This window comes from Populus euphratica, unplaced genomic scaffold (assembly GCF_000495115.2).
Source record: "Populus euphratica unplaced genomic scaffold, PopEup_1.0 scaffold345.1, whole genome shotgun sequence".
NCBI classification, from domain to species: Eukaryota; Viridiplantae; Streptophyta; class Magnoliopsida; order Malpighiales; family Salicaceae; genus Populus; species Populus euphratica.
Genome location: NW_011500240.1, coordinates 104107 through 129568, shown reverse-complemented (window position 1 = coordinate 129568; position 25462 = coordinate 104107). Strand labels below are relative to the sequence as shown.

Genomic DNA, 25462 nt, shown 5'->3' with positions numbered 1-25462 from the left:
TACTGAAATTGAAAAGACAAAGAGATGACCAAACATAGAAAAGAGATGTTGGTACAACCCAAACTGGAACACTGTTTGATAATTGAGTCATATCTGGAGCCGTAGATCTCGAATTTAAGTCTAGTTTATATGGATGGAAAGGTAATACATAGGCCTACAACTTTCATGAGGAGTCATTTTCAAGTCCAAATTATAGCAACAACAAAGAAATATAAATCTGTCCTACAGTCCAGACATTGTTCAGGATTCAACCTATATCTTAAGTTCTAAAAGTCTAAATGACCTCAATTGTTTTTCCTAGAAAGTTGAGACAATTTTCTAGAAGTTTCATGTGGAGGTTTGGTTTAAATTCTGATATTATCAATGATGTTTTATTCAGACAAAAAAAGATAAGAATTGTTACTAAGTCAAGACTTGGCCACCCACTCATCAGTTAGTCATCAAATCAATAGTTTTTAATTTTGGCCTACAAAAAGAGGCATTTGCCATGTATTTAGGCATCTTGGTTTCCAGATGAAAATCATGCTTTTGCTTTGTATTTTTTTTAATGTTTATGCTTTGCTTTCATTAATATCAAGTTTATGTCTTTCAATTTTTTTTTTTTACTTAGTTAACTTTTATCTTATTTATGTTTTTATCTTTTTTATTTACATTTTCCTCTTTCATTATATTTAACTAAGTTTATTATGTCAAGGTGAAAAGGTTACACTAATGGTGTACGAATAAGTATAGTGTAAATTTAACATGGACTTTAATGTTTGATACTAACATGTTTTGTATTTGTTATCTTGTTCACTTTTTAATGCTTTGCTTGTTAAATGACTAATTTAGAATTATATTGTATAACACTTGGTACAACAAATACTTACCACTTTCATAGCACAAACCGTATAATATAACCAACACTTGTGCTATGAAAGGAACTTGATTTGTTGTTAACATAAGTTATAATCATGAATACTTAATAACATTTATAACTATTAGCATTATTCGAATAAGATAACTAATGTCCTCATATTAACAATTTATAATTTGATTGGAACCTTCTTTAGGTGTGATTTTTATTTGAGTAATAAGAATTTATACTATAGTTGTTTCAAATACCATTAGTGGATTCTCTAACCTTGATATTTATTGTTATTATTATTTAATCCTTACATTGATCTTTCACCTCAAAGTTCTCATCAACTTCTTCTTCTTCTTCTACTACTATTACTGCTACTATTTCTATTACTATTATTGTTGTTGTTGTTGTATTTCTGTTATTTATAATTTATACAAGTTACCTCCCTGTGGTTCGACCCCGATTTCGTCGGGTTATTTATTATTTTGACACTCTTGCACTAAAGAGAAGACATCAATTTTTTGATCATGTTACCATGTAGATTTTTAATATAATATATTGGTTAGAATAAAGATTTGTTAGAGTAATTGCTTATCATCCACTTAAAAAAAAATGTTGTTATTTTTCTTTATGTTGCATTTCTTAACTATTGAAATAAAGAACTTGGCAATGATGTGGGAGCATGAGAACATTAAGAATGATTGGCACCGTTATTGTTAAAATCGCGAGTTAACTCTTAAAATCTTACGATTTTACGAGTCAACATGTATCTAACGTGTTAAATCAGATTAAAAACTCAAAATAAAAAAATGGGACTTAACTCGTGCAAAATTAGTAAACTCAGTCCGATTTTACAAGTTTACTAAAGTTGTAATATAAACCAGGTCAAGTCCAAATTTGACTTTAAAATATTTGCTGACTAGTTTTGCGAGATTTAGCATATCTTTCAAACTACATATTGGATAAAGTTGAAATTTTAAAGGGAAATATCAAATACATGAAAATATATTGTGATAAATTTTCAAGTCAAATAGAGTTAGGGACATAATACTTAAGAGAATCAAAGTTAGTAAACTAATATTATCAAATATGTTAAATGAGACATTTGTGTACTGTTTGGGACATATTTAGAGCTACCACTAGAATTTTTCTTAGATTAAAGTTGGGCTAGAAACTAGATATTTGAAACTTTACAATCATATATTGCAGGCCCAATAATTCATCAAAACGAGAGAGAACGATATGTTTGAAATAAAAAGAGAACAACATGTTTAAAATTATGACTCATATCTGTTAAGAATATATAAAAATTAGAGATTTATGTTACATGGAGAAAATTTAAAATGAAGACTTTTTTTTATTATTCTATTTTATGTATTTATTTTTTAAAATGATTATTTTTAATTTAAATTTTTTCTAGCACATTAGACATTGTTTAGGAGTTTATGCCATTATTAAATTCATGTTAATTAATTACTAATTTAAATTCATTAATTTACAACTCATTAGAAAAAAGGTCTATCATGAAAACAACAAAATTATCATTAAATTTATGTGGTTTCTATTTTTCAGTGATTTTTCTATATTAAAAAAAATTATTTTAAAACTTTTTATTTTTTTATGTCATTAATTTATATTATTTATCTCTCATTTTATTTAAATCATTCATTTTATTAATTTATAAATCACTTATTAATTATCATATTATTGATTTATTTTATTAGATTTTAATATAATTTAATTTCTTAACTTATAATTAATTAATAAAAATTACTTACAATTTTATAATTTTCAGTAATTATAATTTTACGGTCCTCTAGTTTATATTGTATTTTTTCATGTCCTGTTTTGACAATTGAGAGCATATTTAAGCATTTTGGCTTGCGAGATAGGGGAAATGCGCGCCTGAGAAAAGCGAAGTGGATAACAGTGCGAGGCCAATGGCTAGGGCCAAGGTTATGAAGGTCCACGTATAATGCATAACAGCGAGTGCACTTTTGAGTTAAGGAGTGAACAAGCAATCCCATGACATCCATAACTTGTTAACAAGGAGGATACAGCAGGCAGAGGATTCAACAAAAATCCTGCCAACTCATGTTATAGCTGATTAGCTTGATGAGACATCCAAATTTCCTACAGACAAGTTTCTGGCAGCAACTGAATGTTTTTCACTCCAAAACAACCATTAGTATCAGCAGCAGCCTACAATTCACGCTGTACCACGATTTGGCGTGCAAAAGAAGTCCTGAGAAAGGCAATCCACCCAAGTAGAAGAAAATGGCATAGAGTGGAAACAATTCACATAGAATAATATTTTTACTACAGTTGATTAGGAAAATAGAACACCAAGGACTCTGCAAAGAGCAACTGCCCACTTAGGCACTAGCAGAGTACATTAATAACATATAAAATCCGCAATTTCACAGTGAATATCAGTTATTATCAAATATATAATTGCATGCTAACCCTGGCTGAAGAGAGTATGCTGTACAACTAACTGTTTCTCTGACTCAGCACCCGCAGAATGGAAAGAAACAGGTTCAAAATGTCCAAGTAGAGAGCAACGGAGGCCAAAATATACTCATCATAAGAGAAGCGCTTGATCAGGTGGTCAGTGTCATAAACAATGTATCCACAGAAAATCAAAGCGCTAATTCCACCATAAACTGCAGTGGACGTTGAGCCAAGTGGGAAGAACACCTGCATAATACCAGAACATCCATAAAATCAGACCTATATACCGGGTGATCACATAATAGCTCCGTGTTGCACAAGACAAAACATCCATGGGAGGGTGACTTGAAAAAAATGAGGCATCTGACCTGGATAAAACTAGTCAGGATGAGGATAATGAGGGAAGTGAAGAGAATTGGTCCCAGGAAGCTAAAGTCCTTGCCCTTCTTAGCAGCCCAGAAAGTGTATGCAGTTAGAGAGCAAACCACAGCGGAGGTCAGAATTAATGCCTCAAGCACAATTTTACCTGAAAATATTTGAATGCAAGACAATAATCAAATCATAATTATAAAAGCTGCACGTGAAGTCGCCAACAATCAACCTATTAAATGTCCAAACAGGATAAGATAAATATACCGACCTTCTATATTAGCGCAGCTTGCTCCAACCAAGAGGCTAAGCGAAACGGTGAAGAGGCCAAGAATAATTAGATTCACAGGGTGTTTCTGGTGATACACATGCAAGGGCCACAACACTGGAAGAAAAATTACCCTCATTAAAAGAACAAAATTTCAAGAAACAAGCAAATTCACAATCCTCTTACAAGTGAATCCCCTTGAGTTTCAAGAAACTTTTTTCAATTTAAACTGTCTATGTCACGAGAAATTTATAAAAAAATTTATATTTTAAATTACAAATTCACAATCAAGTTTCAATCTTTAACCCAAAAAGAAATCCTAAAAACGTGAGATTTAAACAACATAAAACCACAAACAAATCAAGAAAGAAAGGAGAGATCTTGAATATTGAGTACTTACAAATAAAGGGGGCAATTGATAGAAACAAAACGAACCCGAAACTTCCCTTGAGGAGATCAGTCATAGGAGTATAGAGAATCGTAACAGCAGAGACGATGGTGGTGAGTACGAGCTGAGCAGCCAAGATTCCATAAACTTTGCGAATCAAACCCCATCGTAATTGGTTCTCTCCGAGACTCAAACCCGGGTACAAAGTCTCTCCATTCCCTGCCTCCAAATCAATCTCCTTTGCCCCATCCTTGTTGCTAACGCTTGCGTATCCGTACATCTCTGCTGATTCTTCTCCCTTCTCTCTTGTTTTCCTTTACTTAACGAGGAGGGACGGAGGAAAGGAGGAAGATGACTTTTCCTTTTTATTTTATTGAGAGACGGTGGTTGTTTTCTAAAATGACGGGTTATCAGGTTTGAGAAGTGTGACGGGCGAATGGGATAACAGGAAAAGTGGAAATGGATGGAAGGCAACGTCGGTGATACTGTTTAGGGTTGTAACTCTATATGTTTCTTTGGAATACAAGTTGTTACCAACGAGTCCAACTTCTTGTTTTTATAAGTCGCATCGCGGAGAGACCGATAGTTTTGTTATTTTTATTAAAAAAAATATTATTTTAATATTTTTAAATTATTTTAATAAATTGATATTAAAAATAAAAATATAATATTTTAATATATTTTTAACTAACAATACTTTAAAAAATAAAAACTTTTAAATAAATACCAAGTCTATTCAAATATGATCGAGGACCTCTTTGATATTTGGTTAGAATATCTCTTATAAAAAAATATTATTTTAAAAAATTAAATTGATAAAATAATATTTTAAATAATATAAATATAATTTTTTTATCATAAAAAAAAATCATATAAAAATTTAATTTTATTAAATTGAAAGAAATATTGTTTTAATATTTTTGATATTTTTTTATATGGCTAGATTAAATTGGCTTATTTTTTTTATTAACCCTACTTTGTTAGTTTTAACTCTTTAAAAAGATATAAAAATAAAATTTATACAAAAAAAAGATATTTTAACATTTTATTTAATTTTTCTCTTAAAATAAGAAAAACAAATAAAGAAAAGCTAAAATATTTTTTTATTATTTTTAGTTATTTATTTAGCAGTTTCATTATAGATGTTTTTATAATTAACTAGTTTTTTTTTTTAAATATATTATTTTAATATATTTTTTATTAAAAAATATTTTAAATCACAATTTTTATTATACTTTTTTAATGATGATTTTTTTTTTTAAAAAATATTTTTTAATTAATTTTTTTATTTTTAAAATATAGAATTGATATTTGATATTAATTATAAGGTGTTAAATATTTTTAGTGCCCTAACATTTTCTTTTACTTTTTGGAATGGATGGTCAAACATTAAAAAAAAATTACTAAAGATATATCTAGAAATAATTATTTTATCTAATATTAAAAATTAAACTATAATCCATATTCTTTAGATTTCAATAGTAATAAGAACAATAGGAGATGAATCTCTATAAACTTTTACATGCCCTGACAGCTTAAAAAAATAAAAAGTTAAAATAATTATTCGTATAAACCGAAGAGGGCAAAAACAATATAATAACAACGACGACGACAATAATAATAAACTAAACAAGCAAATGGAGAAGAGACGACGACCTCCTCCTCTTTCTCTCTCTTTATCTAGCTTTTCAAAACCCACAAGCTTGATTTAGAGTCAGACCCCCTACAGCAGACCTAACATACAAAAAAAACGAAGAAGAAGGATATGGTTTTCGATTCGATCCCCAGTCTCTTCAACAATACCAGAAGGTAATTAATCCCTCTGGGTTGGGTTTTTATTGAATATTCTTTAAAGTTTAATCTGACTGATCGACTTCTTTACTTGTCGATTTCTCTTTGTTTCTATGATTTAATTTTTGGGAAATGATTTCACAAGGAAAAGAAACAAACTATAGGAATTTTACAGGTCTTTGAATCACAAGCTTCGTGCTTTATTTATGTATTATTAGTCCCATTTAATCAAAGTGCATGATTGTTAAAAGTAATTGGTCCTACTGTAATTGCAGTTCAAGTAGTGATCCTTACAGCGAAGAATATGGGAATGCAGTGATTGTAAGAGCACACCCACTAGGTATGGCACGAGCCAACAACAATGTTAATGTAGAGGGTGCAAGGGGGTCTGAACTTGAGCCGTGTATAGGGTTAGAGTTTGATTCGGCAGATGATGCGCGTGAGTTATACAGTGTGTATGCCACGCGTGTAGGATTCAGAACTAGGACTGGCCAACTATATCGATCGCGCACTGATGGCTCTGTTGCTTCGAGAAGGTTTGTGTGCTCAAAGGAGGGTTTTCAACTAAATTCAAGGACGGGTTGTCCTGCATTCATAAGGGTGCAAAGACGGGATTCTGGGAAATGGGTTGTTGATCAGATACACAAGGATCACAATCATGAACTTGGAGATATGGAGGAAAGCCGTCCTCCGATTTTGCCACAGAGAACTCCTAAAGGTAGGAAGTCATCAGCCAAGGTTTCTTCAAAGTCAAAATTGAAGTTTCTTGCAGAAGTCGATGATGGACAACCATGCTTTTCTCGATCCATTAGTTTCAAACGCATTAAAACAGGAGGAGATGGAGGACAACCAAAAGCTGAACCATATGCTGGTCTAGTGTTTAGTTCAGTTGATGAAGCATTCCATTTTTATCTAAGGTATGCAGATGAAGCTGGATTTAAAACTCGGATTGGTCAGCTGTTTCGATCAAAGAATGATGGGTCAATTACATCCCGGCGATTTGTGTGCTCTAAGGAAGGATTTCAGCATCCTTCAAGAATAGGCTGTGGGGCTTTTATGAGGATTAAGAGACAAGATTCTGGAACTTGGATGGTGGACCGTCTTCAGAAAGATCATAATCATGATCTTGAGCCGCAAACAAGAACTCATACGAAAACTTCCACTGCTTCAAAGAAATTTATAGATGAGGTAAATGGTGGATTAGACACTTTGGATCTATCAGAGATTAACAATGGTGTACGTTCGAATATTAGGCAGGGTAACAACATTGGAAGTGAATGGTACCATTTGCTGCTTGACTATTTTCAAAGCAAGCAAGCTAAAGATACAGGATTCTTTTATTCGGTGCAAGTTGATAATGGTGTTTGCATGAGTGTTTTCTGGGCTGATGGAAGATCTAGATTTGCGTCTAGTCAATTTGGTGATGCTATTGTGGTTGATACTTCATACAGGAAGACTAATTATCTGGTGCCATTTGCAATGTTTGTTGGAGTTAACCACCATAAGCAGCCAGTGCTACTTGGGTGTGCTCTAATTGCCAATGAGTCTAAGGAGTCTTTCATTTGGCTGTTTCAGACATGGCTTAGGGCAACATCTGGGTGCCGTCCAAAGTCAATTATAGCTGATCTAGACATGGCAATCCAACAAGCAATTGCCCATGTTTTTCCTGGGACTCGTCATCGTTTTTCAATGTGGCAGATCAGGGCAAAGGAAAGAGAGAATTTAAGGTCTATGTCCAGTGAATTCAAATATGAATATGAAAAGTGCATCTATGATAGCCAGACTAATGCTGATTTTAATACCATGTGGAATGCCCTTGTCAACAAATATGGTCTGAAGGAGAATGCATGGCTCAAAGAAATGTACGAAAAGCGTGAGAGCTGGGTTCCATTGTACCTCCGAGGTACTTTTTTTGCTGGCATTCCCCTAAATGAAAGTATGGAATCATTGTTTGGTATATTCTTGAATGCTGAAACACCACTTGTAGAGTTTATAGCACGATATGAGCAAGGTCTTGAGCAACGTCGTGAGGAGGAAAGAAAAGAGGATTTTAATTGTTCTAATTTGCAGGCTTTTCTGCAAACAAAAGAACCAATAGAAGAACAATGCAGAAGGCTTTATACACTCACTGTTTTCCAAATATTTCAAAAGGAACTTTTGCAATGTTATAATTATCTTGGAATAAAGATTTATGAAGAAGGTACCATCAGCAGATATTCAGTGCGAAGATGTGGGAATGATAGTGAGAAACACATGGTTACTTTTAGTGCATCAAACCTCAATGTAAGTTGCAGTTGTCAAATGTTTGAATTTGAAGGTGTGCTGTGTAGGCATGTTTTGAGAGTCTTCATCCTGTTGAACATGAGAGAAATTCCATCTCACTACCTCCTACATCGGTGGACGAGAAATGCTGAGCATGGCCTTGTTTGCGATGTTGACTCTGGGGTTAGCTGTCAAGAGCTTAAGTCCTTAATGGTGTGGAGTTTGAGGGAAACAGCCTGTAAATACATAGAGTCTGGAACAACATCTATTGAAAAATACAGGCTTGCCTGTGAGATTATGCGAGATGGTGCTAAAAAGTTTTCCCGACAAAGGTAAACCCTGGATGGGACCAATGACATGCACGGCTAATTTTTGTACCTTGACCTTTTCTTTTTGTACCATGTTTCTGGCCAACTTCACTGAAGACTGATAGCGTGGGAATAATGGCATTTCTCTGTATTTATCACATGTTGTGCATTCCCATTTGTTATAATACTAAATTACTAATCGATGAGACTTTCTGTAGTCCTTTAAGTGTAAATTCTATCACCAATTTCTCTCCATGATTTTCGCAGTTTTTCCTTACCTTTTTTTTCTTTTTAGTTTCAGTTACAGACCCTGTTTAACAAACCACATCATTATTTATTTTATTAAGCACTGACTATGATGAGATGGAAAGAGAGATTTCCTGTTCTAACAACATGATGCATATAGACATAGATGAGGTTGCCAAAGAAGATACAAGGTGATAATTTATTCTGGATGTTATATCTCTATGTACTTCGTGTGGCCCAGGGTGCTGAGATGTAGGCAGTTAGATTTCTGCTGCCCCCGACAATGTCTGGGGTAAGCCCCCCTATTGATAGTGGCAGGCAAGAGTTTTCTGTGAAACAATCGAAGCGCTTGTGCTCCATCCATTTTCATTGTACTTTACAAATTCATGAGGTGGATGGCTTTTTATTTCTATAAGCCCTTTACAGTTCTTGTATAGTGTCACTCTCGAGAAACGATGTAGCATAAATGTTTTAGAAATGGAACTGTTCTTTATTCTCCAGACGGGACATGGGAAAGTAGATTTAACATACAGATCTTTTCCAAACTGTATTGAATTTAACATGGTGCAACCTGATTGAGAATATCTGGATTGCTTTCTGCAGAATTGGTGCAGAGAATTTCCATGTAATTTTGTTTCCTTTAAAGTGTTCATTTGAGCCTGCCAATTTTGTTGAACAAACATACCTTTTAGTTCAGTGGTATGCCCCTTTTCTGCTGTGGTAATTCAACAAAGGACATGGTACTGATTTAAAGTTTAAATTAAATAGCAGTGCATTAAAATGAACTTCAAAACTGAGAAATATACAATGGAAAGTGCTACTGCTAACAATCATTCGTCTTGAAACTCAATTCCAAATTTGATCCAAGATTCTATCTTTTCATTCATTGCCCAGAAATCATTATGCTTGTTTAGAATACAACCAGGTAGTATACAAAGGCGTCCTCCGAATACCTGAAATGTATAGAAATTCTTGAAGGCAAGAGGAGGGGGTACATCTCTGAATTCCTCCTACACTAGATCAGAGACACAGAGACACCGATCAGCAACGACTCAATCTGAGTCCTTCCGCTTACTGGTAACCCAATGAAGAGCTCCATTCAGCAGGGTCCCTGATTCACAGGCTAGCCTGCAATCAGCAAAGTCTTGAACCCTTTTCCATGTATTAGTTTCTAGCGAGTATACGAGGACAAGAATTCTGAAGACTATTATTACATACTTGTAATCGTCAGCTGAATGATCACAACCAAATCCACGTACACAGCGATCAAACACGCATTTTGCGAGGGAACATTGTCTATGAACTCTCGGTATTATCATGGACTTAAGATCCTATGAAAGTGTGAAATCATAAAAGCCTCTATTCTTCAACGAATAATCAAGCTCTACTGTTATGGCATCATTACGTGCTTCATGGTCTACAACAGTAGACTGAGTGGTGATGAGGGGAATGCGAGAATAAAAGTCCCTGCCTCAGGTGTTCAACATAATTTGCCTGTTATTGCTGCATTAAAGTTGATACGGGAGAATAAATAATAAGAATTAAAAAAAATTAAAAAAAAGTTCAAAAAAAGAACAAGGGAGATTGTAAATTTATAAAGTTGTAATACTTTTATTAATTATTAAAATTATCTAACATTTAGGATATAAATACCGAAATTCTAATTAGAACAACCCATAGGGTTTATATTCTACTAAATAAAATATCTCATAATAATTAAATAAAATAAAATAAATAAATTCTAATTAATAAAACTCAACTAAAAATTTATATAAATTAAATTCTAACATCTTCATAATTGAGGCTATCTTTATTATTTATAATTATATACATGTATAAATAATATTTTGAGTTCGGTGTAGCAAACAAAGAAGTGCATTCTAATGAACTGTGGATCAGAAAATAGAGAGCACCAGGATTTGCGTAGGCAGGATTTGAATGGCAAAAGAGACTTCACAGGTAGCCTTGAGAGTATGTGGCTGATGATATCAAGGGGAAGGCGTCCAGTCATCTTTTATCTTTTATTGAACCCTAATTTTAGACAGCTAGCCTTGAGAGTACTAGGGTTCTTACTGAATGATTGTTAAGGAAATCTAACTGCAACTCCGAGGAATTTCATTGGTAGCTCCTTGTGATGCTTGAGGGCTAGCTTCATCAAATTGAAGGGCAGAGAGGTTAAGAGATCGATGACTTCTTATGTGTAGAGAAGTTCTCAGACCGATGCAGACGGTTTAAGGAATAAAAAAACCAGGTTTTTATGCATACAGCAGAAGAAGTAGAAGAGCCACTGTGGAAAGCTTTATACATGCACGTTAGGGTGAGGAAAAAATCGAAAACCGATTAAATTAAAAAATTAAGCTGTCAAAAAAAAAAACTGATTATAATATTAAAAAAAACCGATTTGATATTATAAGTTTAAAACTGAAAAACTTAATTGAATTGATATTAATAACTTGAAAAAGTGAGACAATCGATTGAGTTTTGGTTTTTATTCTGAGATAATCGGATTGAGTCGAAATTAATGAATTTAAACATGTTTTTAGTTTTTCTTTTTAAATTTAATTTGCTTATTTTTTTAAATAAAAACCAAACTAAAAATAATCACAATACACTTGCCTTATTCCAAATATTTCTAATCAATACTATAATTATCTTGGAAAAAAGAGTAACAAGATGGCCCGTTTGTTTCATGCCTTGAAACCATTTTTAAATTTTTATTTTATTTTTTTTCCATTAAAAAAATACATTAATAAAAACATTTAATTAAAAAAATTAAAAAAACTCAATTAAAAAAATTAACATGGTTTTTACAATAATTATTTTAATATGAATGGAATACATTTTTTTACAAATTACAAAGAATTTAAAAATATTTTTTTTGTTTTATTAAATTTAATTATTATTTTTTTGATTGCTACATATTTGTTTTTGAATAATTTTGTTTATTTTCAATTTTTTTATTAGAATTTGATTTAATTTGATTTTTATATCAACTTTGATCCTTATTCTTTTTATTATTAAATTTTTTCTCTTGTCTTTTGTTTTTATCAGATTTGGTTCTTATTTTTTTCATTACTATTTATTTTATTTAAAAACAACTTATGAAATTATTATTTTTTTAATTTCATCATATTTCAAATTTTATCTATAAATTTTGATTTTTTTTTCTTTTGATTGTTAACTATTTTGAAATAACTTATGAAATTACATATTTTTATTCAATTTCATCATTCTTCAACTTTTTTACACCTGTTAAATTTTATATTTATTTTTTTAATAAACTTGAAAAAATAAATTAAAATATTAATAAATTATTTTTTAACTTATTTTTATCATTTTTAATTATTCTAATATTAGCTAAGAGATAATTTAGTATTCCATCAAATATAGAAAAATAATAAATAATTAAAATGCACAATAAAACGATGAAAATACCTCAAAAGCAAAAATTTTAAACCTAGAGTTAAGGGGCTTCTTAGTCTTTTCACAATAAATTTATATAATTATAAAGTCAGCTTAGGAGCACTTTGATATATGACTAAAGAAAAAAAAAAGAAAAATGTGCATGTATGTTGTGCCTAGGGGCGTATAAGAGGTGCCTGCACTCTTTAGGCGATGTGTGCGGTGCCTCTTGGCATAAAAAGAAGCTAACTCATCATATTGTTGAAAGTGTTATCATATTCTCTTCTTGTTGGTGCGTCGTGTGTTTTCGGTGATGGTCTAGTTTATCGTCAATGAGCCTTTCTACATTTTTTCCCTCTTATTCTCTCTCTCCTCCTAAAAAATTATAGCTTAATCTTTATAGTTTTTAATATTTCAACTTCAGTTCTTATTTTTTTATTTCTAATTTTTTGTCTTGATTTTTTTGTAAAATTTTTATTTATTTTCAATATCATCCTTCAATTCCAATTTACCAAATATTATATTCTTTAATTTGATTCTCATTATTTGGGTTTCTATTTTTTTTCTTAGCCTTTTTGTGAAAGTTTTATTTTTTTCAATTTCATCCTTTAATTCAAATTAATGAGGTCCTTATTGTTATGATTTCTAATTTTTTTGGCTCTTTTGTAAAAGTTATTATTATTTTTTTAATTTCACCCTTCAATTAAAACATTATTTTTATTTTTATTTCAATTGTAACCCTTATGCTTCTGATTCCTTTTATATTTTTTTTACTAAATTGATTTTTCTTTTCAATATCAAATATAAAATTTATTTTGCATTTTAATTTTAATCCTTATTCTTTTAATTTCTAGATTTTTCTAAGCATTTAGTATAATTTTATTTTATTTTTTAATTTTATCCTTCAATATATAATTGAATGAGAATGAGTCTAAAAAGTTAATACAAGTTTTTTTTAAAAAAAGATTGTATAATTTTCTTTATGTTTTTTTTATCGATGTAGGTCACGAGTTTAATGTGATATCTCATACTGACTTAACCCTAATTAGTGTTATTACAAGATTAGTGTAATTACAAGTTTGTCACGATTGATTTCTTTAACCTATTTTGACTGATTTCTTTAACCTATTTTGACTTCTGAATATGTTTTTTAATAAAAAAAGGTTCAAGCATTGACAACAAGGCTAATTTACAAAAATTAAATCATGTAAGGAAAGAATTGTAACCTTTTTTAGTATTCATAATCTCACAACTCATTATGGATTGTAATAATTATTTTTTAAAAAAAATTCAATTAAATCCTTCAACTTTTTTTTTTACATAATTAAATCATTTTAAGCCCAAATTAGAGCCAAATTGCATATTTTTTGGGTGATAATGATTGAATTGAAAGATAGAGAATTGAAGTTCAAAAGAAGGTAAAGTAGATAACAAGTCTACAATTTGTTTGAAACATTCATTTTAGTCTCCCATATTTCTAAGTTATTTGGTAACCAATCCTTGTAATTAAAAAAAAAAACATTTGGGTACTAAATTTTATTTTTAGTTTTTTAGTTTTTTGTACGTGGATGGGAGATGAGGGGTCACCAGATTCTAGTTTAAAGAAATAAAGTTTTCACTATGAAAGATTTCAATTACCAAAATAGTCGATTGTTATGTCAGAGGATTCCATATGAAAAGGGGGGCTTAAGATCACGTATGTTTTTTTTTCCTCGAAAACATTTAAAAAAGAAGAAGAAAATCTAAGCTCATGAAGATTTTTGGGCTCAAGTTTATTTCAAATTTTGGGCTTTTTTTTTAAGTCATAAATTAATTTAACAAGGTTTCTAAGATGTTTCTTGGGTATTTTGGGTTAAAAATGGGTTTTTGAATAAAAAACCCTGTTTTTGGGATTTTATCTTTTTTTGTTTCAAGCAATCGGGCGATTAATAAAATTAAAAGACTGCATGAGTGGGCTAGGTGTTGTGTCTGGATTACCAAGCATAACAGCCGTTATTACTTATATATATATATATATATATATATATATATATATATATGTTCAAGCATCGACACCAAGGCAAGTTTATAAAAATTAAAGCATATAGGAAAAAACAATTGTAGCTTTTTTTTACTGTTTATCATTTCACAATTCATTGTGGATTGTAATTGTTATTTTTTAAAAAAATACAATTTAATTCTGATATTTGTTTTGCACAATTAAATCATTTTGAGCCTAAATTAGAGCTAAATTGCATATTTTTTAGGGGATGATGATGGAAATAAAAGATAGGGGATTGAAGTGACAAAAGAAGGTATAATAGGTGGCAGGTCTATAATTTGTTTGGAACATTCATTTTATTCCCTTGTCTTTTTAAGTTATTTGTTAACCTGTCCTTGTAATTAAAAAAAATATACATTTTGGTGCTAAATTTTATTTTCATTTTTTCAGTTCTTTTTAGGTGGAGGGAAGATAAAGGGTTACTAGATTCTAGTTTAGAAAGAGAAAGTTTTCACTAGAAAATATTTCAATCACCAAAATAGTCGATTGTTATGTCAGAAGGTTCCATATGACCGGGGAGAAGGGGTTAAGATTATGTATGTTTTTTTTTACCTTGAAAATATTTTTTTAAAAAAAAGATCTAAGCTCATGAAGATTTTTGCTCTCGAGTTTATTTCAAAATTTGGGCTATTTCTTTTTTAAGGTCATGAACTAATTTAATAAGGTTTCTAAGATGTTTCTTGGTTTTTTTGGGTTAAAAATAAATTTTTGAGTAAAAAAAAACACTTGTTTATTTAGGATTTTATCTTTTTTTTGTTTCAAGCAATTCAAGCAGTCAATAAAATTAAAAGCTTGCATGAGTGGGCCAAGTGCTATGGCTGGATTACCAGACCTAACAGCCCTCATTTCTATATATATATATATATATATATATATATATATATATTCAAGCATTAACACCAAGACAAGTTTACAATGATTAAAGTATGTAGAGAAATAACTATAGCCTTTTTTATTGTTTATTGTCTCACAATTCATTATGGATTGTAATAGTTATTTTTTTAAAATACAATTTAATTCTCAAACTTTTTTTTTGTACAATTAAATCATTTAAAACCCAAATTAGAGCAAAATTGATATTTTTTAGGAGATGATGATTGAATTGAAATATAGAGGATTGAAATGACAAAAAAAAGGTAAAATAAGTGGCAGGTCTACAATTTGTTTGGAACATTTATTTTATTCCCCTATCTTTATAAGTTATTTCGTAACCGATCCTTGTAATTAAAATAAATATACATTTTGGTGTTAAATTTATTTTTACCTTTTCAATTCTTTTTAGGTGGAGGAGAGATAGGAAATCACTAGATTCTAGTTTAGAAAAAGAAAGTTTTCACTAGGAAAGATTTCAGTCACCAAAATAATTGATTGTTATGTCAGAGGGTTCCACGTGATAAGGGGGGTTAGGATTATGTGTTTTTTTTTACCTTGAAAATATTTTAAAAAAAAGATCTAGCACATGATGATTTTGGGTCTTGGGTTTATTTCAAAATTTGGGCTATTTTTTCTATTTTTGAAGGTCATGAATAAATTTAACAAGATTTCTAAGATTTTTCTTGGGTGTTTTGGGTTAAAAATAAATTCTCAGATAAAAAATCTTTTTTTTAGAATTTTATCTTGTTTTGTTTCAAGCAATTAGGGCGGACAACAAAATTAAAAGCCTGTATAAGTGGGCCAGGTGCTATGGTTGGATAACCATGCCCAACAGTGTCTACTTTTATTACTTTTTGTTTTTTATTTTTTTCTTTATATTAGTGGATTTTTTATGTGTTTTTTAAATAATGTTTAAGTTTATGTTTTAATTAATATCCATTCTTTATGATGTTTTTTTGGAGGGGGGTAAGCCTTTTTTGAATAATGATTATTATTATTTTTAATTATATTAGGTGTATTTAATTTTGTTTTATATGTTAGTATGATTCATTTGTATTTTTGTATATTTTATATAGATTAAATATCTATTTTTATAATATTTTTAATATATTCAACCTTGTATAATATTTTTGTATTTTATTCGATAAATTTTATATATGTGTTAATCTCTATTACAAATTGATTTTTATAAAAAAAAATTCATTAAACACAACAAGGTAAATAACTTATGTTGCGATACTAAATATTGTAATCTACATTAGTCTCTTGATTTTTTAATTATATTTTTATTTATCATTAATTTTTATTTTTTATTTATTCACACAACAGTTCATGATTTTATTTAATTGGATGCATTAATAAGTTTTTGAATTTTCATTTACAATGTTTTATGTAAAAGAATACCTTGGAAAATTCTACATAATTAAGTTTTTTATTTTATTTTATTATATATTGGTATTTTTAATTTGATCTTTATTCTTATAATTTTTTATTTTTTTATTTTTTTTTATTTTTAATGTCATCCTTTAATCTAAATTTATAATTTATAATTTTATTTATTTATTTTGATCCTCATTGATCATTGTTTTATTTTTAGAGAGAGCAAATGAGAAAACATATATACATGTGTTTTCATATTTGTTGCACCCATATGATTCAAATAAAGCCAACATATTTGGTTTGTTATTTTGATAACTCGAGTTATTATATTTTTTTTATTTTCTAAAAAAATATGATAGCAATATTTAAATATTTCACAAGAAAAATAAAACACACTCACAATATAAACATTTACCAATCTATTATTATCTGAATCTATATGTTTTAAAATTGTATTTTTTACCATCAATTTGCTAGTAAATGGAATATAAGAATATAGCTATGCAATCATTAAAGGAATCATTATAGTTGTTATTAAAGATGTTGGTTTAAGAACTCGTTTGTTTTTGTGTTTTAAACGAGTTTTTTAAAATTAATTTTAATTTTAATTTTAATTTTTGCTTTAAATTAATTTTTTTTTTAATGTTATAAGGTTATTTTGATAACTTGAGTTATTGGACTTCTTTATTTTCTAAAAAAATATGATAGCAATGTCTAAATATTTCACAGGAAAAATAAAATAGACTCACAATATAAATATTTATCAACCTAGTATTGTCTGAATCTATGTGTTTTAAAATTATATTTTTTACCGTGAATTTGCTAGTAAATGGAATATAAGAATATAGGTATGCAATCATTAAAGGAATTATTATATTTGTTATTAACGATGTTGGTTTAATAACTCATTTGTTTTTGTGTTTTAAAAGTGTTTTTTAAAATTATTTTTATTTTTATTTTTAATTTCTGCTTTAAATTAATTTTTTTTTAATGTTATAAGGTTATTTTGATAACTCGAGTTATTGAACTTCTTTATTTTCTAAAAAAAATATGATAGCAATGTCTAAATATTTCATAGGAAAAATAAAACACACTCACAATATAAATATTTACCAATCTAGTATTGTCTGAATCTATGTGTTTTAAAATTGTATTTTTTACTGTCAATTTGCTAGTAAATGGAATATAAGAATATGGGTATGCAATCATTAAAGGAATCATTATAGTTGTTATTAACGATGTTAGTTTAAGAACTCGTTTGTTTTTGTGTTTTAAAAGAGTTTTTTAAAATTAATTTTAATTTTAATTTTTGCTTTAAATTAATTTTTTTTAATGTTATAAGGTTATTTTGATATGCTGATGTCAGCAATAAATCTTAAAAAAATTGATACATTTTTAAATAAAAGTAACTTTAAAAAATAATATTACTCCAATACCAAACAAGCTCTAAATACATTATCTAACAATTTAGCTATGTAATTATACATATACTAAAAGGCAATAGTCTTTTCCTACAGAGATGATATAATTGTAAAATTTGCTAATTTTTCTTACTATAGCAGTGATAAATTTATAATTTTTTTAAAAAATAAGTTTTTCTTATATTTTGTTTCCATAGCAGTGGTAAATTTATAATTTAAAAAAAAAATAAGTTTTTCTTATATTTTGTTTCTTTTTTATATTTGATATTTTTATCATTTTATACCTGGTCTATTTATCACCATTTTTTTCATTTATTTTGTAATTTTTTTGGTTTTTCCTTTTTTTCTTAACACTTTTTTTAGAAAAAAATTATTTTTTATTTCTTACACTTTTTCTATATATTCTATATTTGCTCTATTTATACAATTCCTTTTGTTCTTATATTTATTCTCTTTAATTTTTTTCTTTATAATTTTTTTTGAGAAATTATTATATAAAGACTAAGAAAATAATTTTTCAGTGTAGTAATTGAAAAATTGTTCTATTCTTCTGCTATATTAAAAATTAACTTGAAATTTTACATGTTTTATTAACATATATAATCTTTATTGTATTTTATTATATATAAACATTAATTTTTTGATTCACAGGTTATATTTTTTATTTGATGTAAAAAATATATTAATAATACCTGCACATTAATTATTTTGTGTTAGAACAAGAATATTCGACTTGTATCGGAATGAGTTGAATAGAGGCATTAATATTTTGTTTTTTTTTTGAATTTATTTACACAAATAATTTTCAATATATTTAATTAAAGATAGTCATGAACTTTTTAATTTATAATTAGATTAAAAAAAATATCTCTAAAAGAGGCATTAATATTTTGTTTTTTTTTTTAAATTTATTTACACAAATAATTTTCAATATATTTAGTTAAAGACATTCATGAACTTTTTAATTTATAATTAGATTAAAAAAAATATCTCTAAAAGAGGCATTAATATTTTGTTTTTTTTTTAAATTTATTTACACAAATAATTTTCAATATATTTAATTAAAGACATTCATGAACTTTTTAATTTATAATTAGATTAAAAAAAATATCTCTAAAAAGTTAACATAATTTTGTTTTTTTTGCTAAAAAAATTTTACGAAGTGAAATTCAAATAACTAACACGTATTTAAATTCACATGTAAAACATAAGTTATTAATTGCTTGACGAACACAATCCTCATACAAATGTCTGCATGAATTCGGCCATCTGAATCATCTGTTTAACGAGATCCTAGCCCATGAACCGATCGCTATCATGAGAAAACATAACCCCGTGTTTGGGGATTAAGAGAATGAAGGCATCCAGAAGCCATGGTCTTCCATGGGGGCTCAAAAAACAGCGAGAGAAAATCTGTCGCCCTTGTTATGCTGATCGAGAAGAGTCATATATATGCAAGAAGTTGATCAATGCTTATCCAGAAATTATGAAATGCGTTGTCTTATTTTGAAGAAATGCCTTCAATTCCTTACACTTGAGGGAGAAATAATCAAAACCCAAGAGTAAAAAGGTCCAGAACAGTGATGGTTTGAAAATCAAAATAAATTACCCAGAACTCACCATGAAGAATGTCTTCAATCCAAGAGGCCATTTTACAATATTAGGCATGAATCCACATCAGGGTCTTTATTTACAAGGATCTTTCCAGGAGAATTATGAGAAAAGTTTCCCATGCGCAGGCCATCTAGATCCAAGTGATGCTCCCTGAGTCTCTTCAAGTTATCTTCAACCAACAGATATCAGACATTCATAGACAGCTTCTGAGCAGCAAGAGCTTCGGCTTCGAGTGTTGGTTCATACAAAATTGTAGTCTCAGCCAGCAGCGAGGTCACGACATAAGGGTCCATGTTTGAGGCTGGACGTCTATCCTCCAAGTAACCTAATAAAATCAAAGAGAGAGAAAAAAACAAAAAAAGATCGGTAAATTGATAAACAATGCAGATGTTGATTCCAGCGACAGATCCAAAGCACAGAACAATAATATTAGCAAAAACAGGAAATAACTCGGTCCCGTGCACTTATTTTAATCTATCCAAAAAGCTTCCATTCATGGGAAATGGTCACAGGATTTACAACACTCGAGAACAATTGGGGTGTCTACCTTTTCCTTGCTTCTCAGTTTCACGTCCCACCCGGATGGAGCAACCACGATTAGCCACTCCCTGCATATCAACAATTGAAAAACCTATAAGAACTTCATGGAAAAGACAAACCCCTTCTGATTTATTTGTTTTTCAGTTGCTCAGAATTTCATATATCTTAAGAGCATACCCAGGAAAATGTGTCAATGCTTGCTGTCTCGTGCTTTCCTGTCAACCTTCTCTCATTTCCTTCACCATAGGCACTAATGTGTTCCTTATGGCGAAGTGACAGATTTAAGATTGCCTTCTTTATTGCTTCATAGCCTCCTTCCTCCCTCATGGTCTTTGTGCTGTCAGACAAATAGTAGTATATAACTATCAGTATTCTCTTACATTTGGTATGCCATGATATAATAATGCATTAATATCCACAATAAAACAACAATGCTATTACCTATAATTGGTGTGGCATCCAGCACCATTCCAATCACCCTATCGACACAGCGAGAGGTTATATGAATTCATGCTATTTAAGAGAACCGGAAAAACCGTGTTCTGAAAATCATAATAAAACTAAATGCCAATATGTATCAATTACCTCTATTGGTTTTGGATCGAGTGAGAGCACAACACCAGCTTGTTCAGTGATTCTCTGTCAAAACAGAGGAAAAGAAATACAGAAAGGATTTTAATGTTAAAACACGCTCACATCCTCCCCATGTCCAATCTTCAGTTTTACCAATCTCTGATTTAGGTTATTCCCCAACATGCCGGTCTCGTAAATGATAGAAACATAAAGCGCAGCACGAAACTATTTGAAGAAAGAAGAGAGCAAGTGCATGTAGAAAATATAAGCAAATCTTTCACAAGGATACTGATAGGATTACAACAATGGTGTTCTTTCCATTTACCACCTTTCTCCTAGAGTTTATTTCTTTTCATTGAAATTATGAATATCATGATGAATTACCTCTAGAATGTATCTCGAAATCCAGATATGGTCTCCAGCATCAATGCCCACACTGGGACCCACCTGATACTCCCACTGCATAACACAAAAACATCAAATAGTGATAAAAGAGAGTTACACTGTAATGATACATCATTGAAGGGCCAATGCTAAGGGTAAGAGGCAAACCTGGCCTGGCATAACCTCTCCATTGGTGCCACTAATGTTAATTCCAGCATACAAACAAGCCTTGTAATGTGCATCTGATATGTCACGACCAAAAGACTTATCAGCTCCGGCACCGCAATAATAAGGACCCTGAAATAAACAGAAATCACCATTGAACATTAAAATCCCATGTCATACAAGGTGATACTAAAAGTAAACTGAGATTTTTACAAGCAGACTACATCACCTGAGGACCAGGATAGCCTCCAACAGGCCAGCCCAAAGGCCACTTCACGTTTGTTTGAAGTAAGGTGTACTCTTGCTCTATCCCAAACCTATGTTAGATCACAGAATATTAGCACATCTAATCCCAATCACATATTTATCACAAAGCATTCCAACTCTATTTCAAAACCTGCACATGTTGATTGTTAGGGGGAAAAAACACTAACGTAAGACTATAACGTGCTGAAACAAGAATGAAAGAAAAACCAAGACACCTTAAAAAGACATACCATGGAACTTCATCTATAACCTTCTTGTTACTGAAAATCTCAGCAGCCCGATGGCGTTTGTTTGTAGGGATGGGCTCACCTTGTGGCGTGTATGTATCACACATAACCTTTGTAGAATGAACAAAACAATGTCACTGATGTGATTTATGCAGTTAAGCTTTCCCTAAGAATTCAATACCTCAGAACCATAATTGCTGGTTGCCTGTCTTAAACAACACTCACCAAGATGTTGTTACCTCCACGAAATGGATCCTTGAAAATTGCCTGGGGACTGGGATAAGGTGTTGAGTCAATACTATTGCTTCAAAATAGAAAGAAATACAGAATGTTATCAGATTTCTCACGAGATCTTACTATAGAATAACCTCGCTATCCTCTCCTGGTGCTTGTCCGGTACTTGATCCATCATAGTTCCACTTGGGAAGCTCAGATGGATGCTCTATAGGCTTTGAAATTGTCTACAAAAATTAATTGATAGCAATGAAAAAGGAAAAGGATGAGAAAATCTAAATCCTTAATGAAAAGGCAAGCAATTTATTTTCACTATTTAATATCATCAACATTTTATTACCCTTGACTTGCTACGAAGATCGATGCCAGATCCTCCAATCCTGTATCCAAATGAATAATATCATGAGTGATCCAAGTCTGCTTGCTGAAATGTCGAAAGATCATTGGTATAACCTTACTGACATAGCTAACTTAATATTTACTGTTCCAAGTGAAACTGAAAACTCAATCCGAAAAACACAAATTACCATAGCTATTCTAACTGACTGGACAGAAAACTGATTAAATTTGCTCATGTGAAAGAAATATCGTAGCATGGATGTTTGTACCAGATGTACTCAGCAATGAACTTGTCAGTGTACGGAGTAAGGTCCAAATTTAGTAGATCCTCCATCCTATTGATAGTGCTGTTCTCAGACTTGAGGGCAAACACTCTAAATTTAGCAGAGCTTTTAGCTATTCCTTTCTTGTTCTGCTTCAAAACTAGAGAACTCCACATCTTTGCAGTCATGGGACATGCGGGCGCTGAATTCTTTGCTATTCTCATCTGCCATTGTGAAGAAGGCGCCAGAATCTGTGCCATTTTCACCTACTCCTCCCTGGAAATTCAGAACAAATATAACTGACCAACAATTTAGAAATCAACAAATGGAAAATTATAGACACAGTAGTCTGGCTAGAAGGCTGTAACCATGTCGACTATGACACGCAAATCATACAAGAGAAAATCCATTAGCAACTGTTAAACCCAAAAGATTATCGTAATTGATCAAGAAACAAACTCTTTAAGAAAAAAAGTCTAGTGAAACAAGATAATTCTGAACTTGCTTCCTTTCTCTTTCATGTTACTGTGATTAACTTCAAAAATAAATAAGAACTACTTGTGAACCCCTCTATCAAATTTTCATTTTGGTTATAACATAGGCCAAAAGATTTTAATTCTCACTTTCAAGATGGTCCAACAAGGTGTCCCTTCACATAAAAGGACATGATTTTAAGAAGGGCAGATCAGTTTTCAAAAATCTAATATAAAATAACGTTTCCACTGAAAGGGAAAAATCAATCAAGTGAGGAACTTTAACGGCCACAGTGATAGACCACACTGGTTAGGAGGTTGGCTTACTCTCTAACCATCCCTCATGCGCGGACCAGAGATCATCGAGTGGCATAAATAAAGTTCATAATGTGCATCTATTATATTCTTCAAATGACCAAAAGGCCTCAAGTTGGTAGGTCGCATCCTAACCAAAATTTACTGTAGCAGGAGGAAACTATCACCAATGCCATCATGATATTTTAAGAAGAAGAAGAAGAAGAAGAAGAAGGCGGCTTTATAAGATGATCGCTTCAAATTCCATACAGTAACAACATCAAGATTGAGAAAAGAATGAACGATATTCTCGAAGTGGCCGTAAAATATAGTAACAGAAGAGCCTAGGGTGGCATTTCATTGTCCCAAATATCCAGGAGTCGATAGATATGTGAGAAAAACGTGCTTGCCTAATAGCAAAAGTCATTAGGTCATTATAGAAAGTTATCACTGTCAAGGAAACCGCTAAAAAGATTTGGCAGCGAAGTAAAAGAGCTACTTAATTACCTGGGAACTGCCTGAAAACGGCTGGAAGTGAAACTGGAATGTGAGTTTTGCAGCAGTTGCCTCAGCAGAGAGAAAGAGAGAGGGGGGCAGATCTGCGTCTGGTGCAGAAGAAGTATATTTTAGTATAAAATACTGAGAGGTATTGATGACCAAAACAAAAAGGTCTCTTGGCTTTTCCAGAGCAGATAGGGGTGTGCTATGAGTGGTGGAAAATAGTTTTTGTTCTCTTAATTATTAAAGATAAGGTTCTCTCTATCAACCAGGGGTTTCAGCTTTCTCTTGTTGCCGGGAAATTATAATTCATATAAATTTACATGCAAGATTAACGTAAGCTGATGATGATGACGGTGACGATGACTGAAATATTTTAAGGTTTTGGTATTTGATGTGCCATATATTATATGCTCCGTCTAGTAACGTCAATAGACACGGGTGGAGAAAAACCAGCAATAAACCTCCCTTCAATACAATTTGTTTACTCTTCCTAGGGTTCAAATACTAGTAGAAAACAAATTGTTCTAATCGTAGTGTTAGATAATTAATAAAAAGAATAATAAGAAGAGCCATTTTACCAGCCCTCCTCAAACACCCTAATCTTTTAGATTAAGATGAAATTTTTTTATATAATATATAAATATAAAACAAATTCTTTTAATTATTTCTGGATAATTAATAAAATATTACTTAAGAAGTCTTGCTGAACTCAACTGCTATATATATAACTTATTTAAAAACCTCACTTATCAGTTCTTTCTGATATATATTATTATATGCAAAGAAGTATTTCAAGAGAGCATAAACTAAAGCTACATTTACAAATTTTTCTTTTTGCAGTGTGATGAAACTAACCATACGGTTTGATTTGATTTTTTTCAATTTATTTAGTTAATAACATGTTTTGAACAAATCATATATAAAATTGAATTCAATTCCATATGTTATTTAAATTAAATTGATAACATATTATAATTCTTATATTTAAAATAAAATACTAAATACATAATCCAATTCAATTATATTTTTTTTGAATACGAGTGCAATTTAATTTAATTAGCAACCTTAATAATTTTTCCCTTAATTCATAAGGAATTCAATTATATTGTTTTGAATATAAGTGCAATTTAATTTAATAATTGTTCACGACAATAAACAATGGGTAAGGTTACTAGATCAAGGGGGGTTTTGAATATGTTTGAAAAATTAGAGATAAGTGACCCTTTTTTTTTTTTTTTTTGCCATCAACCCCTTTATTTTCTTAGAGCTGACAAGGTTTTTTTTTTTAATTAATTCCTTACTTGTTCATGTCTTTTCAATTTAGTTTTTTTTTTCTTTTCCACATTAGATTCCAATTTTCTCCTTATTCACTTACGTGTTTTTCATACTTCAAGTTAGAGCTCTTGTATTTTACCAATGGATTCTTCTCTATTTACCTAATCTCATACATTCATGTTTTAGTGGTTTACATTCTCCTCCCCTTAAAAAAATTTCATTCCTAAAATTTCAAAAGATGTACCTATTGTAAAAAACAATACAAG

The 25462-nt window shown here is 30.3% G+C and overlaps 3 protein-coding genes and 1 long non-coding RNA gene across 4 annotated transcripts; 1 reads left to right on the top strand and 3 right to left on the bottom strand.

Moving 5' to 3' along the window:
* Positions 1–3127: 3127 nt before the first annotated feature.
* LOC105112562 (BI1-like protein) lies at positions 3128–4677 on the bottom strand. Its single transcript, XM_011008293.1, has 4 exons — positions 4336–4677; positions 3939–4052; positions 3667–3824; positions 3128–3544 (listed from the first exon to the last, which is right to left on the bottom strand). Exons 1-4 carry the CDS (start codon positions 4601–4603, stop codon positions 3338–3340), a joined length of 747 nt encoding a protein of 248 aa, XP_011006595.1. The 5' UTR covers positions 4604–4677; the 3' UTR covers positions 3128–3337.
* Positions 4678–5908: 1231 nt separating this feature from the next.
* On the top strand, positions 5909–8920 carry LOC105112560 (protein FAR1-RELATED SEQUENCE 7-like). The gene is made up of 2 exons (XM_011008292.1): positions 5909–6132; positions 6390–8920. The coding sequence occupies exons 1-2, from the start codon at positions 6089–6091 to the stop codon at positions 8710–8712; spliced, it is 2367 nt and encodes a 788-aa protein (XP_011006594.1). The 5' UTR covers positions 5909–6088; the 3' UTR covers positions 8713–8920.
* On the bottom strand, positions 8727–11184 carry LOC105112561 (uncharacterized). Its single transcript, XR_839779.1, has 2 exons — positions 10844–11184; positions 8727–10433 (listed from the first exon to the last, which is right to left on the bottom strand). It is a non-coding gene; the product is annotated as an uncharacterized LOC105112561 (long non-coding RNA).
* Positions 11185–19531: 8347 nt separating this feature from the next.
* Positions 19532–24112, bottom strand: LOC105112559 (glutamine synthetase leaf isozyme, chloroplastic). The gene is made up of 14 exons (XM_011008291.1): positions 23928–24112; positions 22660–22929; positions 22392–22431; positions 22175–22278; positions 22043–22091; positions 21821–21927; positions 21553–21640; positions 21327–21455; positions 21159–21233; positions 20787–20840; positions 20643–20680; positions 20379–20538; positions 20209–20269; positions 19532–19986 (listed from the first exon to the last, which is right to left on the bottom strand). The coding sequence occupies exons 2-14, from the start codon at positions 22911–22913 to the stop codon at positions 19847–19849; spliced, it is 1299 nt and encodes a 432-aa protein (XP_011006593.1). The 5' UTR covers positions 22914–22929; positions 23928–24112; the 3' UTR covers positions 19532–19846.
* Between the last annotated feature and the right edge of the window lie 1350 nt (positions 24113–25462).